Source organism: Lepisosteus platostomus, chromosome 1 (assembly GCF_059453375.1).
Source record: "Lepisosteus platostomus isolate fLepPlt1 chromosome 1, fLepPlt1.hap1, whole genome shotgun sequence".
NCBI lineage: Eukaryota > Metazoa > Chordata > Actinopteri > Semionotiformes > Lepisosteidae > Lepisosteus > Lepisosteus platostomus.
In genome coordinates, this window is record NC_142611.1 from 71,594,426 (window position 1) to 71,616,525 (window position 22,100).

At 36.8% G+C, this 22,100-nt stretch overlaps 1 protein-coding gene across 6 annotated transcripts in view; it reads left to right on the top strand.

Moving 5' to 3' along the window:
* The window catches only part of ndst3 (N-deacetylase/N-sulfotransferase (heparan glucosaminyl) 3), a 305,314-nt gene that overhangs the window by 281,044 nt on the left and 2,170 nt on the right, over positions 1 to 22,100 (top strand). For all 6 annotated transcript variants that reach the window (XM_088636282.1, XM_088636317.1, XM_088636298.1 and 3 more), the window contains 4 exons: positions 3,426 to 3,600; positions 14,808 to 14,978; positions 18,125 to 18,234; positions 19,426 to 19,528. In XM_088636282.1, the coding sequence (XP_088492408.1) occupies positions 3,426 to 3,600; positions 14,808 to 14,978; positions 18,125 to 18,234; positions 19,426 to 19,528 (559 nt within the window). The remainder of the gene's footprint in view (positions 1 to 3,425; positions 3,601 to 14,807; positions 14,979 to 18,124; positions 18,235 to 19,425; positions 19,529 to 22,100) is intronic.

Sequence of the window (22,100 nt, forward strand, 5' to 3'; positions counted from 1 at the left end):
GTAAAAAATACATTTATTGTAATTTGTATAGTGCATTATTTACAGCATTGTATTTCTGATTAATCAGCTATTACACATTGATTAAATTAGACTTGCAAGCCCAGGAAAATGACAAAATAAGAAAATTTAGCTTGTAGTTAAATGCCTTGTATCGTAAAGAAAAGTTGTGATTTATGGAGCACTAGATTACTTTTATAAGTGGTTAGAATTACTGCCTCACAGCACTGGGGAACTCAGTTCAATTCTGGACCTTAGGTGCTATCTGTGTGGAGTTTGTAGTGGTTTGTGTGAATTTCCTCTGGGTGCTGTGGTTTCCTCCCACAGTCCAAAGACATGCTGATAGGCCTTCTGAGAAAACTGGCCCTGGTGTGAGTGTGTGCGTGTTTGTGTCTGTGTTTGCCTTGCAGTGGACTAGCATCCTGTCCAGAGTGAATCCTGCCTTGCACCTGATGCTTGCCAAGATAGGGCCAGTTCCCCTGCAACCTTGTATTGAATAAAAGCCATTAGAAATTGGATGGATGGATAGATTGGATGGATACAGTTGGGACCTGTATTGATAAGAAAGATCACTGGAGCAATGGAAAGTACAGTCGTAAATAAAACATAAACAATTAAATGTTAAAGTAAAATTAAAAGACCAAAATGCTCTGAATTGCTTGTGCATTTGAAGCATTAAAGAAATGTTGTTTAATAGCATATGAAGCTGATCTCTGTGATTTTAATGGTATTACAAAAGGTAGGTACAGTAGATACGGAAATGAACAGATACTGTACATACTAACAGCCCAGGAAGGATATGACAAATGAGGATTAATGGGGAGGAGTGGTATTGTACATTAGTAATAATATAAATATGAAGGTGTTTAAAATGAGTAAATCTCTCATTCCTTGTGAGGTTGAAATGTATAGTTAGGGTGCTAGTTAAATTTGTGAATTTAATGACAATTGATCTGACTCTAGATGTGCACATCAGGGCAGTTTAAGTAAATCTCTTCATTACAGTTAGGAACACATGAGCTGCAGTAATGGGGAATTTTAATTACTCTTTACAACAACAACATGACATAGCTAAGTACAAACTGTAGAGCAACAAAATGACATAGACAAGAAAATTGGAACAAGAATTATTAGAAGTGGTACATGATTGTGCTTATTAACACAGTCCTAGATAGATTTCAGTAATAACCAGTTTCGTTTCATAGAACTCAGTTTATTGAACCACTGGGATCAAGTTCTCATAACATGGTGGATTGTGAGGTCTTTGAACAATCAAAACCAGCTCTATCTAATACATCACTTAATTTTCAGTTGGGACGCCACAATCATGTGAGGTGTACAGGTACAGCAACTGGCTATGACAATAAACTATAAGAAAAACGCTTACCTGCTTCTCTGATATGAAAAACCCCACCCCACTAACTTCAGACAGGGATAGGGCTTTTATATACAGTAGAAGGGTGCCAGATTGAAGATAGTCCTAGTCTCACTTATGATACAGTGTCTGAAATAAAGAGTACACTGACCATATATATTTAGGGAAGACAAAGCAATTTTGTGGGAGTTAAATAAATGTTTACTACACTATATCCTAACATTTTAGAAAAAATTGCTTTAGTCTTAATTAGGGTTGAATGTTAATTTGTGGGGTGTCTGGAAGTGGTGTTAGTGGGACGAGTAGAGGGTGCTCACCCTGCAGTCTGTGTGAGTCCTAATGCCCCACTATAGTGACAGAGACACTATACTGAAAAAAGGTCATGTCCTTTGGATGACATGTAAAACCGAGTTCCTGACTCTCTGTGGTCATTAAAAATCTCAGGGCGTTTCTCAAAAAGAGTAGGCCTGGCCAAATTTCCCATTGACCTTTACAAGTCATGGCCTCCTAATAATCAACATCTATGAACTGGCTTCATTACCCAGGTGGGGACTGTGCATTGGTGGTGTTGAAAAGGAGTCTGCATTACCTGTGAAGCACTTTATAATTGAAAGGAATTATTATTAAATTAAATTTCAGGGTTACACCGTCTTTATAGTGAACATCAACTGCTTCACTAGAAACTTAAGAAAGCCATACTACTGTACATGCAACCATTACTTCCTTTAGTTAGTGTTATGTTTTCAGAAGTCACAAATATCAAACACGTCATATTCTTTTTGACACTCTAACTATAAATCAAGTTTATGACCAGGTAACTTTCTTGAAACAGGTTTCTAGTTTACAATTTGTTGAACACTGTTTTTCCTTGTAGTTACAAACATACAAAAGGTAACAAAAGAGCTTTCAGCTCAGTTAGCTCATTTGTTTGCTAGAAATTAGGTGATCTGAGGATCTCTTCAACTGTTTCTTAAAGTGTCAGCTTTGATAACATGGCTAGTTATTTTGTTCCACACTCCTATGATCTTTTGTGTACAAAAGGCACTCAGCTCTGAATGCACTTCTCCATAGTTTTTACATGTGTCCTGTTTTGTGTTTCACCATTGGTTCTGGAGATCTGGAAGTCCAATGACAGGATTTTAAACCTCTATCCAAACCTATAAAGATTCAGTTCTTTTAACATATCAGTGTAAAGAAATTGCTTTATGTCTGAGAATGTATCCAGTTATCCTTCTGTAATTACTGGCTCCTGAACTGCCATATCTTTTTTGTAAATAAGAAATTAATCAAAAATTGATTGCAAAATGCTAATTGTGTTTTATTTTGTAAATTTGTAATTATGATTATAATTGTAATTTTAACACTGATTTACATTCTGCAATTCAAACTGTATATCCTTGTGTGCTGCTTATTATTTCACCACATTATCTAGAGACAAAAAGACGACAGCAAAGGAAACAATATATTTTTCATAACTTCTTGCAATCCATTGGTTTATTACCTTATATACATAGTTTATGGTTTTGATATCTGTTTATATCTCCAGTTCTCAATATTAACTATTATCTTCCTGGTGTTTGGCCATTTTATAAGGTCCTTAATTTAAATTATAAAGAACAGTGGACCTTTTAGAAATCCCTGTTTTACACTACTAATATTTTCTTCTTCATCATCCAAGCACATGCATTAACTTGAATGCCACCTACCTGCAATTAAGCGGATGAACTTTTTTAAAAGCTTTCTGCAAATCTAACAGCTTAGTCAAAAAAGAAATTGCCTTTACAAATTGACTGTCTCTTAGAAACCTATTGTCATGCACATATTCTTCCAATTTAGTTATCATTAATTAATTATCATTATAACCTTACATATAATAGATGAAAAACTTATTTGTTCACGATTATTATATCATTTATGAACTTGTGTTGTCTTCTTATTATCACTTTACTTTTTGTTCCACATCATGACAGAGCATAATTTCAGCAAAACTAAAAAGAGTGGTTTCCAGAGCATGAACATAGGACTTCAAGAAAATATATTCTTCTTCTCGTAGGTACATGGAGTTTTTTCCCATTCCCTCCAATGTGACAACAGATTTTCTCTTCGAAAAAAGTGCAAATTACTTTCCTTCAGAAGAAGCACCCAAGCGCGCTGCTGCACTCTTACCAAAATCAAAGATCATCACACTGCTCATCAACCCCTCAGATCGAGCCTACTCTTGGTATCAGGTAAGCAAGTATTGACTTATATAGCATAAAGTGCTCAATATATTGTAGATCCTTTACATGCAAAATGCATGTCAGGATTATACAGTACACATGGTCAGATTTGATCACCAGGCAAAGTGTTAGGGTAATAATGTTGGCATCTGACTGTCAAGATGAAAACTTGACAATCAAATTGTTCTTTGCTCTGCAGTGTTAGTTTACAGTCATGCTCTAACATAGCGTCTCGGCATTAACACTATATCATCACATCAATACAGATGCAGCCATTCAAAATGCGCGGTAAAAACCCGCGGTACGGTAACCTACCCACAAGCCACCGCGGGGCACCGGAGCATACCGCAGGGCAAGTGATTGGCTGGCCAAAATGACCGACAGGGGCACTCGTGGTGCATTGGTTGGTAGTGCAAAGATTGAATCATTTAATGTCTTTACTGTGCACATTTTAATCCGCTTAGTTTTTAATATTTATATGGATTTTACCACTAAAGGGAAATTTTAGTAGCTGAGCATAAAAAGAAGAGGAGCATAACGCATCTGAAGGTCATAAACGATATTAATTTAAAACATTACTGTATGTATGTAAACTGTACTGTGTATGGCTGGTCTTGGTAGTTTAAAGAAAAAAACAGTCTTCCATTTCTCCCTAAACATTTTAAGCATGAAAGTTTTATGAAACGGTACCCAAATATGCGATTGCTGTATAGAATGAATTTTAATTAAAAAAAAATATTTAACACGAACATTAAGCTGTTTACATGTTCCGCCTGAGAACAGTCACCCGTTGCTACCCAACGCAGAATGGTGATTGGCTGACACCATCTGACACCCCTCTGATTGGAGAAAAAAGACGTGCTGGTTTGCTATACCAGGAAGAGGATTTCTTTCAATTCTAAACGTGTATTTTAAAAGTTTAAGAAATAAAAACCTTACAGCGTACACAGATTTCTAAACTGATCAGGATCGTTATCTTTGTCTTATGCATAATAATGTTCACCGCTCTGTCCAGCAAATTAATAATAAACTTTATTTTATATAGCTTTTTAAACGAATAAGTAATTAGATTGCTCATAAACCTAATCACTTGCTTTTTCTTTTTATTTAGGCTCAGATTTCAACTATAGATCGTATTATTAATAACCATAATAACGACCAACCAACAAAAACAACCATATAAACATAATACCAACCAAAAACATAGATAACAACCACAATACAAAATCAAATAATCAAACCATTTTACACTCGCAAGTCCTCCAATTATCATAATCCCGCCCCTTATGCAAAACCAAACCTTCCTCCCATCCCAGTTTATCCTGTTTATCATAAACAAAATCCACCTCAATTTTCAACATAAAGCATTACACAAAATCAATACCTCAACACTCCATACTCAACAACGATAATTCACAAACAGCCAGAACATGTAACTACACATTCCCAAACATACCTACTTTCCATAGCCCCGCCCCTTATGCAAAACCAACATCCCTCCCCTGTTCTCTCTCTCCCCTGGCGGTTGTAATTGTTTTTATTTTCAAATAAATTTTAGCAAAGTCATGTATTTTAAAAATCTTAAGATTTTTCTATATATGTCTTTATTTAGTGGTTTCATTAGTGACAAAGGCTAAACTTTCTTGGAAAAATGTCTTTTATGTAAACTATGTTTGCTATTAATTCATTCAGGGCTAAAATATGTTCATTGTCTTCTAATGAAAGAAGGGTTCCTTTCGCCGTAGTCGGGAGCCTAGCCTTTAACTAGTAAGTACTGTATTTACTGGGTTTTTGAGGGGGGGTGTCTTTCGCTGGAAATCTCGCCTCCTACTTTGAAAATACCCGTGAAACCGGTTCAATTCGTCACAGCCAGCACTCCTGCAGAGAGTTGGGTTGTACTTGCAGTGTATACAGTACACGCGTTATGCTCTTCGTTAATGTCTGTGAAGTTTTATTTAATCTCTGAGCCATACTGATTCTTCTGGAAGCCAGTTTCCGCCAGGGAGTAAAAAAAAAAACACACTATGGTATTCTCTCCAATGCAGTGCAGTTAAAAACATACCTCTGATGCTGCTCCTAAATGAATATCGTTTATGACCATCAGAAGCTTTATGCTCCTTTTCTTTTTCCAGTGGATTGAACAGGGAGAGGCATTTCATGATGTACTTTTCACTGATGAAACAACAGTGGCTCTGGAACAGTTTTCAACCAAGTCGTTTTATAAAAAGGGGAGATATGTACACGTTACTGAAGCTAAAAGTTTAGCCTTTGTCGCTAATGTAAACACTAAATAAAGACATATAGAAATCCCTACGTTACAGACTGTATATGGCTGGTATTGGTAGTTTAAAGAAAAAATACACACCAGTATTCCACTTTCTCCCTAAACATTTTTAGGATCAGAGTCTTACATGTGGTTATTTCGAAAACGTTTGTACGTGCTCCTTCTTACCATGTTACTGTTTACCGTTACTGACCATATTAAGTTTAAGTACGCTGGGCAAACGTTCCGAGGTCAAATTCTTCCAGCACGGGGGTACCTTTAAAGCGGAGACGACGGCACCGAAATTTTTTGGCGCGCCTTCTCTTTAAAGCCCTGGCCAAATATGAAGACAGTACGTACAGTTATAATTCAAACTGAATTAAAAACTACACATCCCAGTTACCATGGTGGTGCTTGTGATCATTGCGTTTAACCAACGAAACAGGGCGAAAAATCAGTCACATGACTTTGGGGCAGAGTTTCGAAAGCTTAACCTATCAGCAACAAAGCGAAATTTACACGATAGGCTACCTCAAACTGTCAGTTACACGACTGTGTATGTCGCTTAAGCCACTCCTATTTGGCATTTTAGTTATGGAGGCGAGAAGACGCCCCCCCCCCCCCCTCTGGGTGCCTGATTTGCCGCCATCTTTAACCGCTTCGTGTCCAAATCGCAGTAGCTACGCGTACGAAATAAAGTTCATCCCAGCTACAAAACATATATATTTTTGTGGTAAGAGGGAGCAAAACATCAGTATTTACTGCTATTAATTAGTGTATGATTTATAGTTGAAATCTGAGCCTAAAAATAAAGTTAAAATCTCGACAAAGCAATGTAGGAAATACAGAGAAAATAAATCCTTTCTGACATCTAAAATCAGTTTCGATCAAGGTCTCTAAAACGAACAAGAAAAAGAGGATTTTCGGAGGGCAATTACGCTGTATTTATATAGAATAAGTGATTTATGAGCAATCTAATTTCTTGTTCGTTTAAAACAGTGAAATGTCAGCTGCAAAAGATCGCACCAGAAACAGCACTCTCTCTGCCTGTCATAGACGTTCAGGAAAGGCTGAATGAAGTCATGGTGATCAATAATAACAGTTGTAGGACAAGAAACAAAAGATAGTGAAAACTTAAGATTTTTAAGGCTAAAACTCAAATTCATTCTACAAATTAAGGCAAATGAAAATTCAGGACGTTAAAGTGCTAGAGGTGTAAAAAAATACAAAAATGCACATGAGCAAAACGTTTTAGAAATGGAGCAAACAGAATAAAAGCCATGCCTATAGTGCAGAAGAGGGATGCAGGAACACTTGCTTAGATATACAAAAAAATCACAAAAAGGTCTATGTTACAAAAGAAAATGTAAACATGTACATCAATTTCCCTTCGCGATCAATAGTCTTATCTATAAACATGAAACAGAGTGAGGAATCAGAAATTAGCATGCATAAAAAACAGCAATTCTGTCAGTGAGCCCTAAATGAATTAATAGCAACTATGGTTTCATGGAGGGCTTCTCAGATAGTTGGGCATTTAGGTAAACTGCCAGGTGAAAGGACTTGTAAACATATTTTGTTAAAGCAAGTCAGTTTTTTCCGCAACACATAAAAGACATTTTTCCAAGAAAGTTTAGCCTTTGTCACTAATGAAACCACTAAATAAAGACATAAATATAGAAATCTTAAGATTTGTTTTATTTAATGTTGGTAGCAGGATGAACTGTCAGGTTGAGCTAAGTGTATATTTTGTCGCAGGGTTGCTGCAAGATGTTAACAGTGAAAATGGTATTTAGAAATGAGTTATTTCAAGATAAAAATTTTCAGAATAATTGCAAATCTAGCAGGATAGAGAAAGCACAGAAAACTGGCAGTTAGATTGATCAGATTAGTATGAAAAGTCATTTAGCAAAGGGAATGAGAAGAGTGACAAACTAGTATGCTTTAAATCTTTTTATCTGAACCAGGGAAAACTGATCATGTTTCTCTATAACAATAATAAAAAACTTTATTTTATATATTACCATTAAAGGTGGCATCTCAAAGCAATATGGTAGATGTAAAAACAGATAAAAGGACCACAGATTACAAAGTAAATACATATAAGAAAGACAAGCAGTTAGAGGTGCGACCAAAATTAGAAAATGAAGCAGATACAGACACTAAGTCTTCTGAAAAGAAAGGTTCTGAGGTTAGATTTAAATGCACTCAGGGTATGTGACTGATATCACTGGGAATACAAATTGAGAGCTCTGGGGTGCAGCTGGAGAAGACCCTGTCACCCACAGAATGTAGATGTTCTTGAGGACAGCTAGAAGACCAGAGTCAGACGGACAAAGGTGGGGGAGTAGACAGATAATAAGCCATATACTGTAGGTACTGAATGAGGATGAGGATTTTGAAGTTGACTCGAAACCTGATAGATAACCAATGCAAGGACTTGAAAACAAGTGTAATGCATCCCTGATAGGATTCTCGCTGTCATATTCTGAACATATTGAAGATTGCTCAGTGTGGATTTAATTTCCCCAGTGAACAGGATGTGCATTTATTAATTCTAGAAAAAAAAGCCTTTCTTAATTTCTCTAGTTCTTAGTTTCTCTAGTTCCCTTTAAAATAAACTATTATCCCACAATGCAGAGTATTAAATGGCCAGTATTTACACATGATATTTGTGATTTAAAGAAATTAACACAAGCAGCTTTTGGGGATTTAAGTGTTGGCTGAGTTATTGCAGGATAAAAGACTAGAGATGTTGGTAAGAAGAAGATAATTTTGGGAAAGCTAAGGAATACACTGATAACAAGAACACTTCCTAATGGGGTTAGGCATACTTTTGATGAAGATGATGAAGTTAACAGACTATATGTTTACATAGATACTGAAATGAGGATTGTATTTTAGATTTTGTGCAGTTACTAGTATTGAACTTTGTGTTGGATGCATATGAATTGAAGGAATGGGCAAACATAGCTGATGCGGATCCACAGAGCCAGCATATTAAGATGTTTATAATTAGAGGTAATTTGTTTAAATAACTAGGTATGGATACTGATGTGCAAGAGAGGTGGAAAGGCCAGCACTATAAAATATTTTATTCTCAGTGAGATGCTGCCATTTCATAGTGGGTTTCTAACACTGTGTATAGTCCATCTATTTCTAATCTCTTTATCCAGTACTGAGGATTTGGAGCCTATCCCAGTAAGCAACGGACACAAGGCAGAATACACCCTGGACATAGCGCCAGTCCATCACAGGACAGACAGACACAAACACACACACACCAGGGCCAGTTTTCCCATAAACCAATTAACTTACCAGTATGTTTTGGAGTGCGAGAGGGAGTCATATCACACATACGGAGAAAAACCATGTAACCCAGAGAGAACATGCAAACCCCACACACACAGGATGGCAGGAATTGAATCTAGGACCCCAGTGCTCCAAGATAGCAATGCTAACCACTTTGCCACCATTATAAATGGATGGATATCTTAGTTATCTTTCTAGTTCACAGGTTTGCATGCATAATTTAATTTTGAAAGGCGCTGAGACATCAGGTACTACTGTTGTATTTATGAAAAAGAAACAAAACAAAAAACATGCTAACAACTGTGCCATCCTACTCCTTAGTTGATACATTTTATTATTCATAAACAGTTAACATTGTTAGCAAAATATTTTGAATTATATTTAACCCTATTTTTTCTTTAGTTTTGTATTTAACTTATTATATGATAGTCAGACTTAATGTATATTTGAACAATGAAAATATATTTTTACAAGATTTTACATTAAGCACTTAAAATTAATATGGTTAATAATAGTAAACTGTAACATGCTGTAACAAGATCGGTTAAACTGCTAAGAAAATCCTTTCAGAGAAAATGTTTCAGGTGTGAAGAACAAACCTGTTCCCACACACCCTGCCCCCACTACCATTAGAATATACACAAACATTTTAGCGTTTCATTCTGAGCAGAAGACCCTCACACCTGAAGAGTGCTGGCTGTGACGAATTAAACCGGTTTTACAGGTTTCAATCACAGATTGGGAATCAGTAAAGTAACACACAGCGCCACTGGATTTGATAATACTGTACCTAACCAAAATCCGCAATATGGAAACAGAACCTGTGTAATTGTTGATAGATGATGTACTCGTAACATTTTTTCAAGACGAACTACAACATTTAAAAAATGACTTGTATGTACTTGATATCTCTAATCAATCCACGGGTTCCAGCACAAAACGAAACTAAAACGCATACCGTTTCGCGCTTCTTATTAGTTGCTCAAAAGTAATTTGACCGTATGAAATGCATAATATAAACCTAGAAACATATACGTGAGCAGTACTTAAGCACTGTAGTATCGGTGTTAAGACATACCTCTCAAATACTGTAAATCAAGTTAAAAATATCTCAAGACCGATTCTGGTCGTAATGAAACCATGTTTCGTGTATGTTTTCTTTTTCATCTTGAAATAACTCATTTCTAAATACCTTTTTCACTGTTAACATCTTGTAGCAACTTTGCGACAAAATATACACTCTGACAGTTCATCCTGCTACCAACATTAAATAAAACAAATCTTAAGATTTCTATATTTATGTCTTTATTTAGTGGTTTCATTCGAAGCTTACAATGTTTAGGGAGAAATGGAATACTGGTGTGTATTTTTTTCTTTAAAGTACCAAGACCAGCCATATACTGTATGTTTATGTTAAGATTTCCCTTCAGTGGTAAAATTAGATATGAATATTCAATACTTAAACGGGCACAGTTAAGACATTAAATATACATATACATATTGTATACAGTACAGTTTGCATACGGTAATATGTTTATGTTACGCGATTAAAAAATAAATAAATAAAACTGAAAGGTCCAGCACCAGCTGGATTCGAACACACAACCTGCCAGTTGGTAGTCACGCAACTAGACCAGTAGGCTACAAGACAGCTCGCATAAGCAGGCAGGCGAAACAGCCCTCCCGCAGTACACGGATATAATCATACCGTTATTAAATTCTTGAGATACGCGATTCCATATTATATTCCCTTTAAATCAAATTCTAAAAGTATGCTTGTTGACTCCGGTATCACGTTAGTTAAAGACTTCGAAGCTTACAATGTTTAGGGAGAAATGGAATACTGGTGTGTATTTTTTTCTTTTCATGATAGGTGTCGCATTTTAAATCATTTTCGTAGTTAGAAATTATGAAACGCCCTGTTAAAAGCAAGGAAGTTTTTATGCCCGTTGAAGTAAAACGAAATGCCTGACAAAGTATGGCTTGGACAGATTCCAAGTGCTTGTACAAATGTGCTAAAGAAATTATACTTTGAGTATACAGCTTGTCCAAAGTCATCCATTATTAATACAATTAGTAATATCTTCAGTAAAGGCTTTGATGCATAAATATTTCTGATAAAGTTAGGTTGTGTACTTTTGTCCAACTGAGCAATCTTGCTTTCATAAAATATACCAACATTTTAATGACTGATGATTAACATGCTGTAATACACAGTTCAAAATTAAAGGCTCAAATGCTGTACATGAGAGGTTAAGCTCCCCCTGGCGGTTTTACAAGGCGATGCCGGATAGTTAGTCACGTGACACACGTGAACCGCGTGATACCCCGGTGGGCGTGTCGCGGTATGCCGCGAAATACCTCACCCATTTTGAATGGCTGCATCTGTAGCAGATTATCCAGCAGCCATATCATTCTGCAACTCATAACTGGCAACCCCCTCTGAAGTTAAGTAGGTGTGAGCCTGGTCAGTACCTGGATGGGAGACCTCCTGGGAAAAACTAAGGTTGCTACTGGAAGAGGTGTTAGTGAAGCCAGCAGGGTGAGCTCACCCTGTGGTCCATGTGGGTCCTAATGCCCCAGTATAGTTATGGAGACACTATACTGTAAACAGGCGCTGTCCTTCAGATGAGACGTAAAACCGAGGTCCTGACTCTCTGTGGTCATTAAAAATCCCAGGGCGTTTCCTGGCCAAATTTCCCATTGGCCAATCATGACCTCCTAATAATCCCCATCTGTGAATTGGCATCATTACTCTGCTCTCCTCCCCACTGATGGCGCTAGATAAGTGTAAGCAATTATTATTATTATCCAGCTCAGGGTCATGTTGGCTCGGTACCTATTCCATAAAGTAGTGGACGTAAGGTGGGATAGCCCTGGACAGGACACCAGTCCATCGCAAGGCATACACAGAAACTGTATGCACACACTCACACCAGGGCAAATTTTCCCAAAAGCCAATTCATTTATTTAGATGTCTTTGAACTATAGGAGGAAACCGGAGCACCCGGAGGAAACCCACGTGAACACCTGCAAACTCCACACAGATAGCACCCCAGGAAATGAACCCAGGGTCCCTGTGCTGCAAGGCAGTAGTTCCAAATACTGTGCCATCATGCTGTATATACTGTATATAAAACCCCAAATCACTCTAATGTCAAGTTGATCCCTCCAAACCAAGGGCAGCACATTGTATGTCACTCTATTTCTTGTACCCAGGTCATCAAAATTGAGCCCGGCATTTGTTTAGAGATGAAATAGGGAGGAAATAATCAATATTAACATATTTATTCAAGGAACAAATAATAGGTTTATTCCATGCTGAAAAGAGAAGAAAGAAGTTGAAGAAGTATAACACCTGAAGAAGGCTCCACGACCGAAACATTGTGTTTTCTTTCTTCTCTTTTCAGCATCGAATAAACCTTTACTTGTTCCTTTGCAGCCTACGCATGCTGACGCAGCTACCCACCTGAACTATATTTCTTCATATGTTATTGCATGATTATTATTTGTTTAAAAAAGAAGCATATACTCTATCATCATAAAGACTAAATAATTAAACTTTCTTATATTCAGTGAGAATGCATTGCTGTTTCTAAACATTTTATTTGAGATGGCAAATTGGTTTGATTCTAAGCTTTGTCACTTCCCAAAATTTAAATCAGAATACCAGTAGTGGCACCATTGGTTGACCTTTTTCCATTTTCTGGCTGGAACCATGGCTTCATTATAATACATTCAACAGTTGCAATGCAAGAAAAGGAAAACAGCTCTTCTCAAGAATGTGATTATTATCTGCATTATATCAGGATATGGCAGGTCTTTAGTGGAGAGCAAAGAAAATGTTTTTGAAATTGTTTAATTGGAGCACAAACGGGGATACTTAATTACATACAGTATACCGAAAAAATAATTGTGTTGTTGCTGTATAATTTTATACTCTAGCTATTATTTATAAACAAATTAAAATCAGTAAACTTATAACCTTTATTGTAGCTCAAGGAGGTAGCTGCGTCAGCATGCGTAAGCTGCAAAAGAACAAGTGAAGGTTTATTCCATGCTGAAAAGAGAAGAAAAGAAATGCAACGTTTCAGCTGTGGAGCCTTCTTAAGCTCCACAGCCGAAATGTTGCATCTCTTTTCTTCTCTTTTCAGCATGGAATAAACCTTCACTTGTTCTTTTACCTTCATTGTTTATTGAAGGGTATAATACAACAGCAAGGTGGGGTTACTCGTATCTGCCTCACTTACATTGCCAAATGAAAACATAAATTCTTCTGCAAAACATCTTAATAGATATTTTGTGTTGCACTTGTGAAAAAGGATAACAAAAGAGCAGAGCAGCTGACCTCACCTTCAACTCGCATTTTATCTTGTGTAATATCCAGTTGTCTTTAAGATTCTGAAATCACAAGGAGTCTGACAGAAATATAAGTACTCTCCTTCTCTGGTCTCAGCTGGGAGTGAGCTTTGAACATTGTGGTCTCCAGAGAGCCTCTAGGCAAAGTGAAAATATTATTTTCCAGAGTGAGGTTTTAAGGTTAAAAAGCTTATAAAAACTCTCCCACTAAAGCTGTAGTGATATTTTCAAAGGCCTCTGCAGTGGTATAAAGCAGATTGTGTTGTGTATATGAATTTATAAGTATAAACAAATTTGGAACTGTTTTTGTAATGCTGAAGAAGAACAGCATATGATAGATACAATCTTTTGAATCTTCTATGCCTTTTTATTTATTTGAATGTGTTACAAGATAGTACTAAAGAAATAAACCAAAGGACAGGTTGGATCTCATCGTTAAATACTTCTACCTTTGACATTTATTATTGGGAACCATGTTGTCAAAACACTAAAATTGATCTTCTCATTTATTTCTCTCTCAAGTGAAGTACATTATTATTTCTTTTTAAGAAACATATTTGAATTTCATATCATCTAGTAACAGTAATGTTCAGAGGTGGTTAAATAGTGAGAAATGGCCAATGACATCAGTAGGTGTGCTTGTGTCATAAATGTAGATGAGGAGACATCTGCACATCCTAGGAGCTTTCTGCTGAAGGAAAGGCTCTTACTAAAACTGTCTTGTTAAGTTCCTCCATTTACAGATGAGGCAGATGAGGTTTCATCTCAAATTAATTTTCTACATTCCCTGAATACAACTGCATTGTCTTAATTGACATATCTGAGTTGTTATCTTGATGCTTTTGTTGCTTCTTAGTGCTAAATTCTCATTTTTCTAATGACAATATCAATTATATGCCGCATGAATAAATGATTTTTACTGGAAATGCTTTTTTCTACACTATATGAAATGTATTTCTCCAAAAAAAGGGAAAAGAACGAATTAAAGATATGCACAAAGCATTCAACGAAGAACAATGAAAAAAATATTCATTTATTTTGTGTTTATTTATAAGGGTGTTAATGGGGTGGCGGGAGGGGTGCGAGACAGGTGTGCGATGAGAAGCGTGAGACTTTAGGATCTAACCTTACTTCCGAACTTGTTAAATTTCCATTAATGGCACCTCCCACAGAGATTTGTTTTGTTCCTTAATATGTAAACAATAGAACATTAGAAACAGCTGTTTTGTTTTCACTTAAGAACTTGTAATTAATTCTTTACTTCTGCCGAAATTCCCTGTAGCACCAAAGGGCTCATGAGGATCATGCTGCTCTGAAATACAGTTTCTACGAGGTGATTACAGCAGGACACCATGCCCCACCCGAGCTGAGATCTCTGCAGAACAGATGTTTGGTTCCAGGCTGGTATGCTGTCCATATTGAGAGATGGCTTTCCTACTTTCCTCCAAGTCAGGTAAGGAATTACTGCAGCATCTGTTAATAATAATCAGATGGTCTGCTGTCAGGATGTGACTCGCTACTTGTTGACAAATGAAATAACAAATCCGATGAGTGTATGACACTTTTATTATAAATATAGAACAACTGCAAAGCTTAGTTGATTCGATGTATTTTAAGAGTATCATACCTATTTCCTTGCAATTTTTAATTTATATTAGTTAATTATTAAAAGGAATTACACCATCAAATGAGCAGTATAATCTTAAATTAAGTGTTTAATTTTGTTACAGTTTTTTAAAGAAGTCTAATTATTTTTCTTTGACTATTCCCATATATCAGTGGTTCTCACAGTTCTATGGTCCACGGACCACTTACACCAAGTCACAGATGCGGTGGACCGTCTACTGTATGCTTACGTCCACTTCTTACCCTGTAAAATTCATCACCTATTAATGTACTAAAAATAACTAATATTGAATTAAATTTTAAGAAAAGTACTAATATTTTTACAAACAAAGCTGCATATTTTGCAAATGTTTTTATTAATTCAACAGTTAATGTGAAGAATGGAGCTGCTTTAGTTGAGCAATCAGAGAAGTGACATCTGGATCCAAGCTGGACAACTTTAGTCTCATGCCCGACTCCACATTCAGCCGATTTCTCTTCTTTGTTTTCAGTCCAATAAGTGTAAAAAATCTAAGCTCACAAGTGTAGGTTGTTGGGAACGGTAATAGATGCTTCAGAGCAAAGAGACAACAGTGCATTAAAAAGAAAAAAACATAATGGTAACCTCGTTAGAGCAGATCAGGACACAACTCCAGAGCAGTGTGATAAAAATAAAGAAGAGAGAGGGACAAAAGAGCCAGGTGGGAGAAGTTTGGCGAGCTACTCAGAATAACAGAAGAAAAAAGCACAGGTTATGTTATCTGCATCGATTGTGAAGCACTTTACAAAAATGACTGTCACAAGACTAGGCTACTTTAGTCTGTTTAAAACAAGGAATCTGGATATGCTGTTTCAATAAATGTTCATCAAATTAATTTTCAAATATTGTTCAGTGTAATTTCTAATGGAGCGGGTTTGGACTGGCTTTGGGTCAGTACTTTTATCATTTTAAATTGGGTCGGGCGGGTGCTGGTAAAAAAAAAGCCAACCTGTGCATCACTAACGACAATACACTGCTGCAGGGTGGCAAGGACGTCGCCACTAAACTGACTGTCTCATTTTCAAAACACAAAGGCAACAGAAGGGTACAGCCAAGGAGAATAAATGGAAAGTTTGCCCTTTCGGCAGACCCTCAAGCCAGCCAAGCCTACAACTAGGCTGGTGCTCAGTCCATTACTGACACACACGGTCCCCTTAACGGCTGGTGAAACCCCGATACCTAGAATCAACACAGTCCCTCCTCCCAGTATTTACAGCTTGCAGTTCTTAACAGTGCTCCTAGGGGGAGCCCCTTCATAGCGGACGCTACAGTATTCTTGCCTCTGACTTAAACAGCATAGACTTGCTTTAAGAAAGATGATTACTGTAGGTCAGCCCGCGGACCACCAGGTGCACGGTCCGCGGATCACACTTTGAGAACCACTGCCTTATATTTCTCAATTTATTTGAAACATAAGAAAGTTACAAAAAATGTTTTTAAAAAGGGATGAAGTTGTACAGCTGCTTAGGTGGTGTCATAGCAATAAACTGGACTTGAACATAAAGAAAACGAAAGAGCTAATAGTGGACTTTCGGAGACACAGGCCACACACTCACAGCCCACTCAGTATTGATGGAACGGAAGTGGAAACAGTCACCAGCTTTAGGTTTTTGGGAATTCACATCTCTAAAGATCTAACCTGGACTGTGAACACTGACTCTATCATGAAGAAGGCTCAGGAGCGCCTTTATTTCTTGAGGTGCCTCGAGCGATGGGGGATGCCAATACATGTGTTGGTGAACTTCTACCGCTGCACTATCGAGAGCGTCCTCACCAACGGGATCACCGTGTGGTATGGCAACACCTCTTCGCGAGAAAGAAAGGCACTGCAGAGAATGGTCAATATGGCCCAGAAGATCATCGGCTGCGGTCTCACCGAGATTAAACAGCTCTATGAGGACCGCTGCCGTGGTAGAATTCTGGCCATCACAGAGGACAGTCACCACCCAGGGCATGAGCTCTTCACCCCACTGCCCTCAGGCAAGAGATATAAGAGCATACGGACACTTACCACTAGATTCTTCAATAGCTTCTATCCACAAGCAGTGAGACTGGCGAACACATTTAGCCATCCCCTTCGGACCACACCTACACCATCACCATCTACCTCTTTATGATTTCTTATCTATTGCACATCTCCAGTCATTGTTTACACGTCTGTATTGTTTACATTCAAACTGTCTGCATGTTTACTTGCACATTGTCTATTGTTTGTTTGTACATTGTCTTGATGCACTGTTTGCACTTTGTTTTGTTTTACACTTGTTTTACAATCGAGAGACTTTCTGTAAGTAAGAATTCCATTGTACCAGCACCGGTTACATATGGCAATAAAGTTCAAGTTCAAGTTCAAGTTCAAGATCTGGCCCATCTAGAAATTTCTTTTGGAAATTTAGGTGCAAAGAAAATATAACATTTTATTTTTAAGACCTTTCTGGAAGAAGCCCAGATATTGGGTCCAAATTTCCTGGATGGGAAGCTTGTTTCAGAAACATTATGAAAAGTTTTTCCTATTCTCTGTGTTGAATAAATTACCTTGATTTGGTTTGCCCAAATGGTGGTAATAAACTAGAAAGAAACCCTAGAGTAATTCCTTCATGGCCCTTACGGGATACTAGAAATGAGCTGCCAATTTATTGTTTTACTGAAATTGAGGAAAAAAACAAACCTAAAAAATTCTTAAATCATAATGATCATCATGATCAGCCAACAAATTAACCAACGATACTGCTTCTTCTAGAATCTTAGCTACTTCCTGTCTATGGAAATCTCATCATACATGTACCTGTAGAGCGACGGGTCCTAATCCAGTTTAAGTGAAATGTGTTTGCTGATTTTAAAAAACACCCCCAGTGGATTATACTGAGTTATAATCTTTCCTGAATAATTGGTTATTTTGGGTGATAAATGTTGTATAGGTTGTTACATGAGTTTGTATTGTGTTCTTTTTGTAGCTCCTTATTATAGATGGACAGCAGTTGAGAAACGATCCTGCAGCTGTAATGGATGAAGTCCAGAAGTTCCTTGGCGTTTCCCCATATTACAACTATTCTCAGGCATTGACGTAAGTTAAAGTTACAGTGTTAATGTGATAGTAAATTAATGTTATAGGCCTTTTGATTGATGTGTACAATACAATTAAGCACTGCATTTTCTTTGCATCAGTGACAGTGAATCTTGCCATATTTCACGGGTATGTAAACTCTCCTGAACAACAATTATAAATGAACATTGTACAGGCTCTGCCTCATGGATAATAAGATTAAATACGGTAAATATACCCCCAGATATAAAAACTTCAGCTCTTCATTTCTAGTCTCTTTACCTCTCAGACACAGTTTTTGCAGCCCTTAAAGAATATTTTCTTCTAAGAAAGAAAGTTCTAGAATTCACTCACAAAGTCTAGCTTTTTAATTTCTGGAGAAAAGGTTATAGCCAGACCTGCTTCTTAAATACTAAGCTGTTCTTCCTGTACTGGCCATACATCTGTTAGTAGGCTATTTCGTTATTTCTTAGGGCATCTTTCCTAGATGTCTTTGTCTGATTGTACCTCCCACTCCATGGATAGAGAAGTTCAGAGCACATGACTAGGGACTGTTGCATGGATTTTCTGTTTCTAGCCCACTACAACTGACCTCTTGGATCATTGTTGTTCCAAGTCTCTCAGCAATAGATTGCTGATTGGTGGGTAATTTCAGAGAACACAACAAACAATCCCACAATCTGTCCTAGGGCTTTCTAGCCTACGTAGTTCTCTAGTGGAGCCACTAGGTAAATGGCTTGCTTGAGCTCTCTGTGTTTAACCCTGGATACAAAAAGAGGAAAATGAACACATCCCCAAGAGTCAGTGAGGTGCTTTCCAGAAAAACAGCTGAGCGGGTCACATACTATAAACAAAATAGTTTTCATTAAACAAGCCTTCAATAGGACAAACATATTTGGTGAAAGATCCTTTTAGTTTATGCTGTTGCTCCAACATAAAACTGTGTGTTGGTCAGATTACTCTACCAGTTCTTAACAGTCTGTATTGGCATTGTCACATTGTCACATAAAACAGTCTGTTTTAATATTGTATTGGTTAAGTAACATGAATGAATAATCTTGTTCAAATAATAAGCTGTGAGACCTTCAAAACAACTTCAACATCTCAAAAGTTGATTATCTAATCTAGTGTGACTACTCAAGTTGTTTTCTTGGAAGAATTAAATGTGGTCATTTTAACTCCATCAGTATAAAAATGGCTTGTGTTTTTTAGGTTTGATCCCCAGAAAGGATTCTGGTGCCAGCTACTTGAGGGAGGGAAAACTAAATGTCTAGGCAAAAGCAAAGGCAGGAAGTATCCTTCCATGGATTCTGAGGTAAATTAATTTTCCTTGTCACAAGATTTGAGATGCAGGAAAGATGATGTTTGTTAGCAAACTAACTGGTACAGTTATAACTGAAAAATAATGTAAAAGGAGGTATTATACAAATGTGTGTAATATTAATGTTGTCCAGTTTACAGCTTTCTTGCAGAGCAAGAAAAGTTGAATTGAAAACTGTTGTTACTGAAATAATTTTTCAGATGCCTTTGGAGGAAAAGATATTGAAGGTCTTTCCATTAAACCTTTCAGCCATGTTCAGATACTGCATCTAGCAAGAACATTTCATCTAATTCACAACTGGCTTGTACTGCCAAAGTCATTTTTCTTTATCTGTGATATTTTCTGCCACTTCTGAAATCAAATTGTTTTCATCACTCAGAAAGAGTGATAGTTTTTATCTTGCCTTTGCTTTTTCTCTGATGTTAAGGGACCACACTGGAACAAGTCATATTCAACTATGATATACAGTTCCAAGTTCCAATCTTGTCTATGTGTCAAAATAAATTAATTTTTATTTATCAGTCAATTAATACGTTTTCTTTAATGCAGTGCCTTTCCACTTTGAGCATCTTTTCAATGCTGTATGAACACCTCGAAATTTCTGCAAAATGTCTGCAGTTTTCAAAAAAACAGAACTGTTTCTTTTCTCAAAATTGTTATTTTTTATATAGTATTGAGAAGAATGTCATAACGAGAAGTTATAATGACACATTCCAGTATTGTAAAGCTTTTAGTGATGGAGTTTAAATCAAACAAATAAGGCAAAACCAATGTTTAAAAGCAAGTCTAGTACACAAATTTGTAAAGGATATTAGCACATCCCTCTGTATCATAAATGATTCTGAGCATGGTCATTTGGTTTCAAGCATAGTATAATAATAACATGATTAACAGGAGACAGACTTAAAAGACAAAGGTATATCTACAGTAGTTACAAACTAACCACAAATTTGTGAGAAATACAAATGATTATCTACATTCAAATTATACTTTATACATACAGTTATACAACGACTGTGAGTCCAAATGTTCAGGTAGTCTAAAGGTACCCTCACTTGTCCCCTCAAAGATGGACCAACTTTAAATCAAACTAGCCAAGACATAGTTGGTTAGGCAGTTTTCTACACAGCAAAAGACCCTCCGTGGGATAGTCTGTTCTGTGAAATGGATCTAAACTGGGACAACCAATTCTCTTGGAAAGAGAATGCATTCCAGAGATGCCTGGCAGGTATTTAAAGGAAATATGTATTTACTCCAATTTAAATCCACAGTCTCTTTTTCTGAAATTGATAGTTGGTTTCTTCAATGCTAAAAAAAAATAATGTTTCAGTCCTCAAAGTGTACAGGGTCAGGAAAATGTTTTTTAAATTCCCTAGGTTAGTCCATATTCTTGTAGATGGTAGACCTAAATCATAGACCTTCAGGAACCTTAGTAAAAAATTAAGATAATCAGATTAAATAAATAACACCAAGACAAAAGATAGGTATGCATTATTTAATTTACAAAATGATACAACTGTAAATATCCTCATGTGAATATGTGAAGCCTTATGTTCTATAACCAGCGGCTCCTCTCTTGGCTACAATGGCTACAACTGGACATTTCATTTAACTGTATATCAGTCTCTCGCATCTGTTTTTTAGATATTTATGACCGTTCTTCCTTAAGAACTGTTTCAAGTCTGAAATTTAAATTTGAGGGTCTTCTTGCATGAACAACTAGCTTCAAGTTCTGCCATAACATTTCAATGGGGTTAAGGTTCCAGACTTTGACTTAGCCAGTCTAAAATGTGACATTTCTTCTTCTACCATTCTGTTTTACATCTGCTTGTAGTGTCGTCTTGTGCACTTTCAACTCAGCTTCAGCTATCCAGCCTGACATTCTCCTTCGGAATTTGCTGATACAAAGCCGAATTCATGGATTGCAAACCATCCAGTTCCTGGGGGCAGCAAAGCAGCCCACAAACCACAATATTCCCACCACCATACTTGACAGTGAGGAAGTGGTTCACCGTAGAGCACCTGAACGATCCACAAGACTATTGGAAAAATTAAAAGAAATAATTATATGTGGCTAAGCTAGACAATGAACTCCAACTAAAACTGACCTTTAATTGAACTGTGGAGTGAACAAAATGCTTAGCGGCTGTGTGTAACCCATATTAGTATCATTAGTTTTCCTGAAACATACTGTAACAGATTATAGGATTCATATTGCCACTTGATACAACAAACCAACAAAACTAGCTTTAGTTTTTATATGTCCTGGATAGCCCAGCTGCCAATAGGCAGGGTATGTGTAATCCTGCTTGGTTAGAAGAGAAATCACTACAGGGATTTGAGATATCTACTCAAATCCACAGCTTGTTAAAAAATAAAACAAGCAATAGCAGTAGAATAGGCCTTCTGAGGTTTGGCAAGAAATAATGTGAACTCTCCTATATCTGGAGCAGACATTACTTCTATACTTCAGAGCTGACATTAATTAGGAATGGACTTTGGTTTACTCAGTACAGGTTCTGAAAAAAATGTTTCTTAAAAATACAATGGTTTCTTAATTTTCATG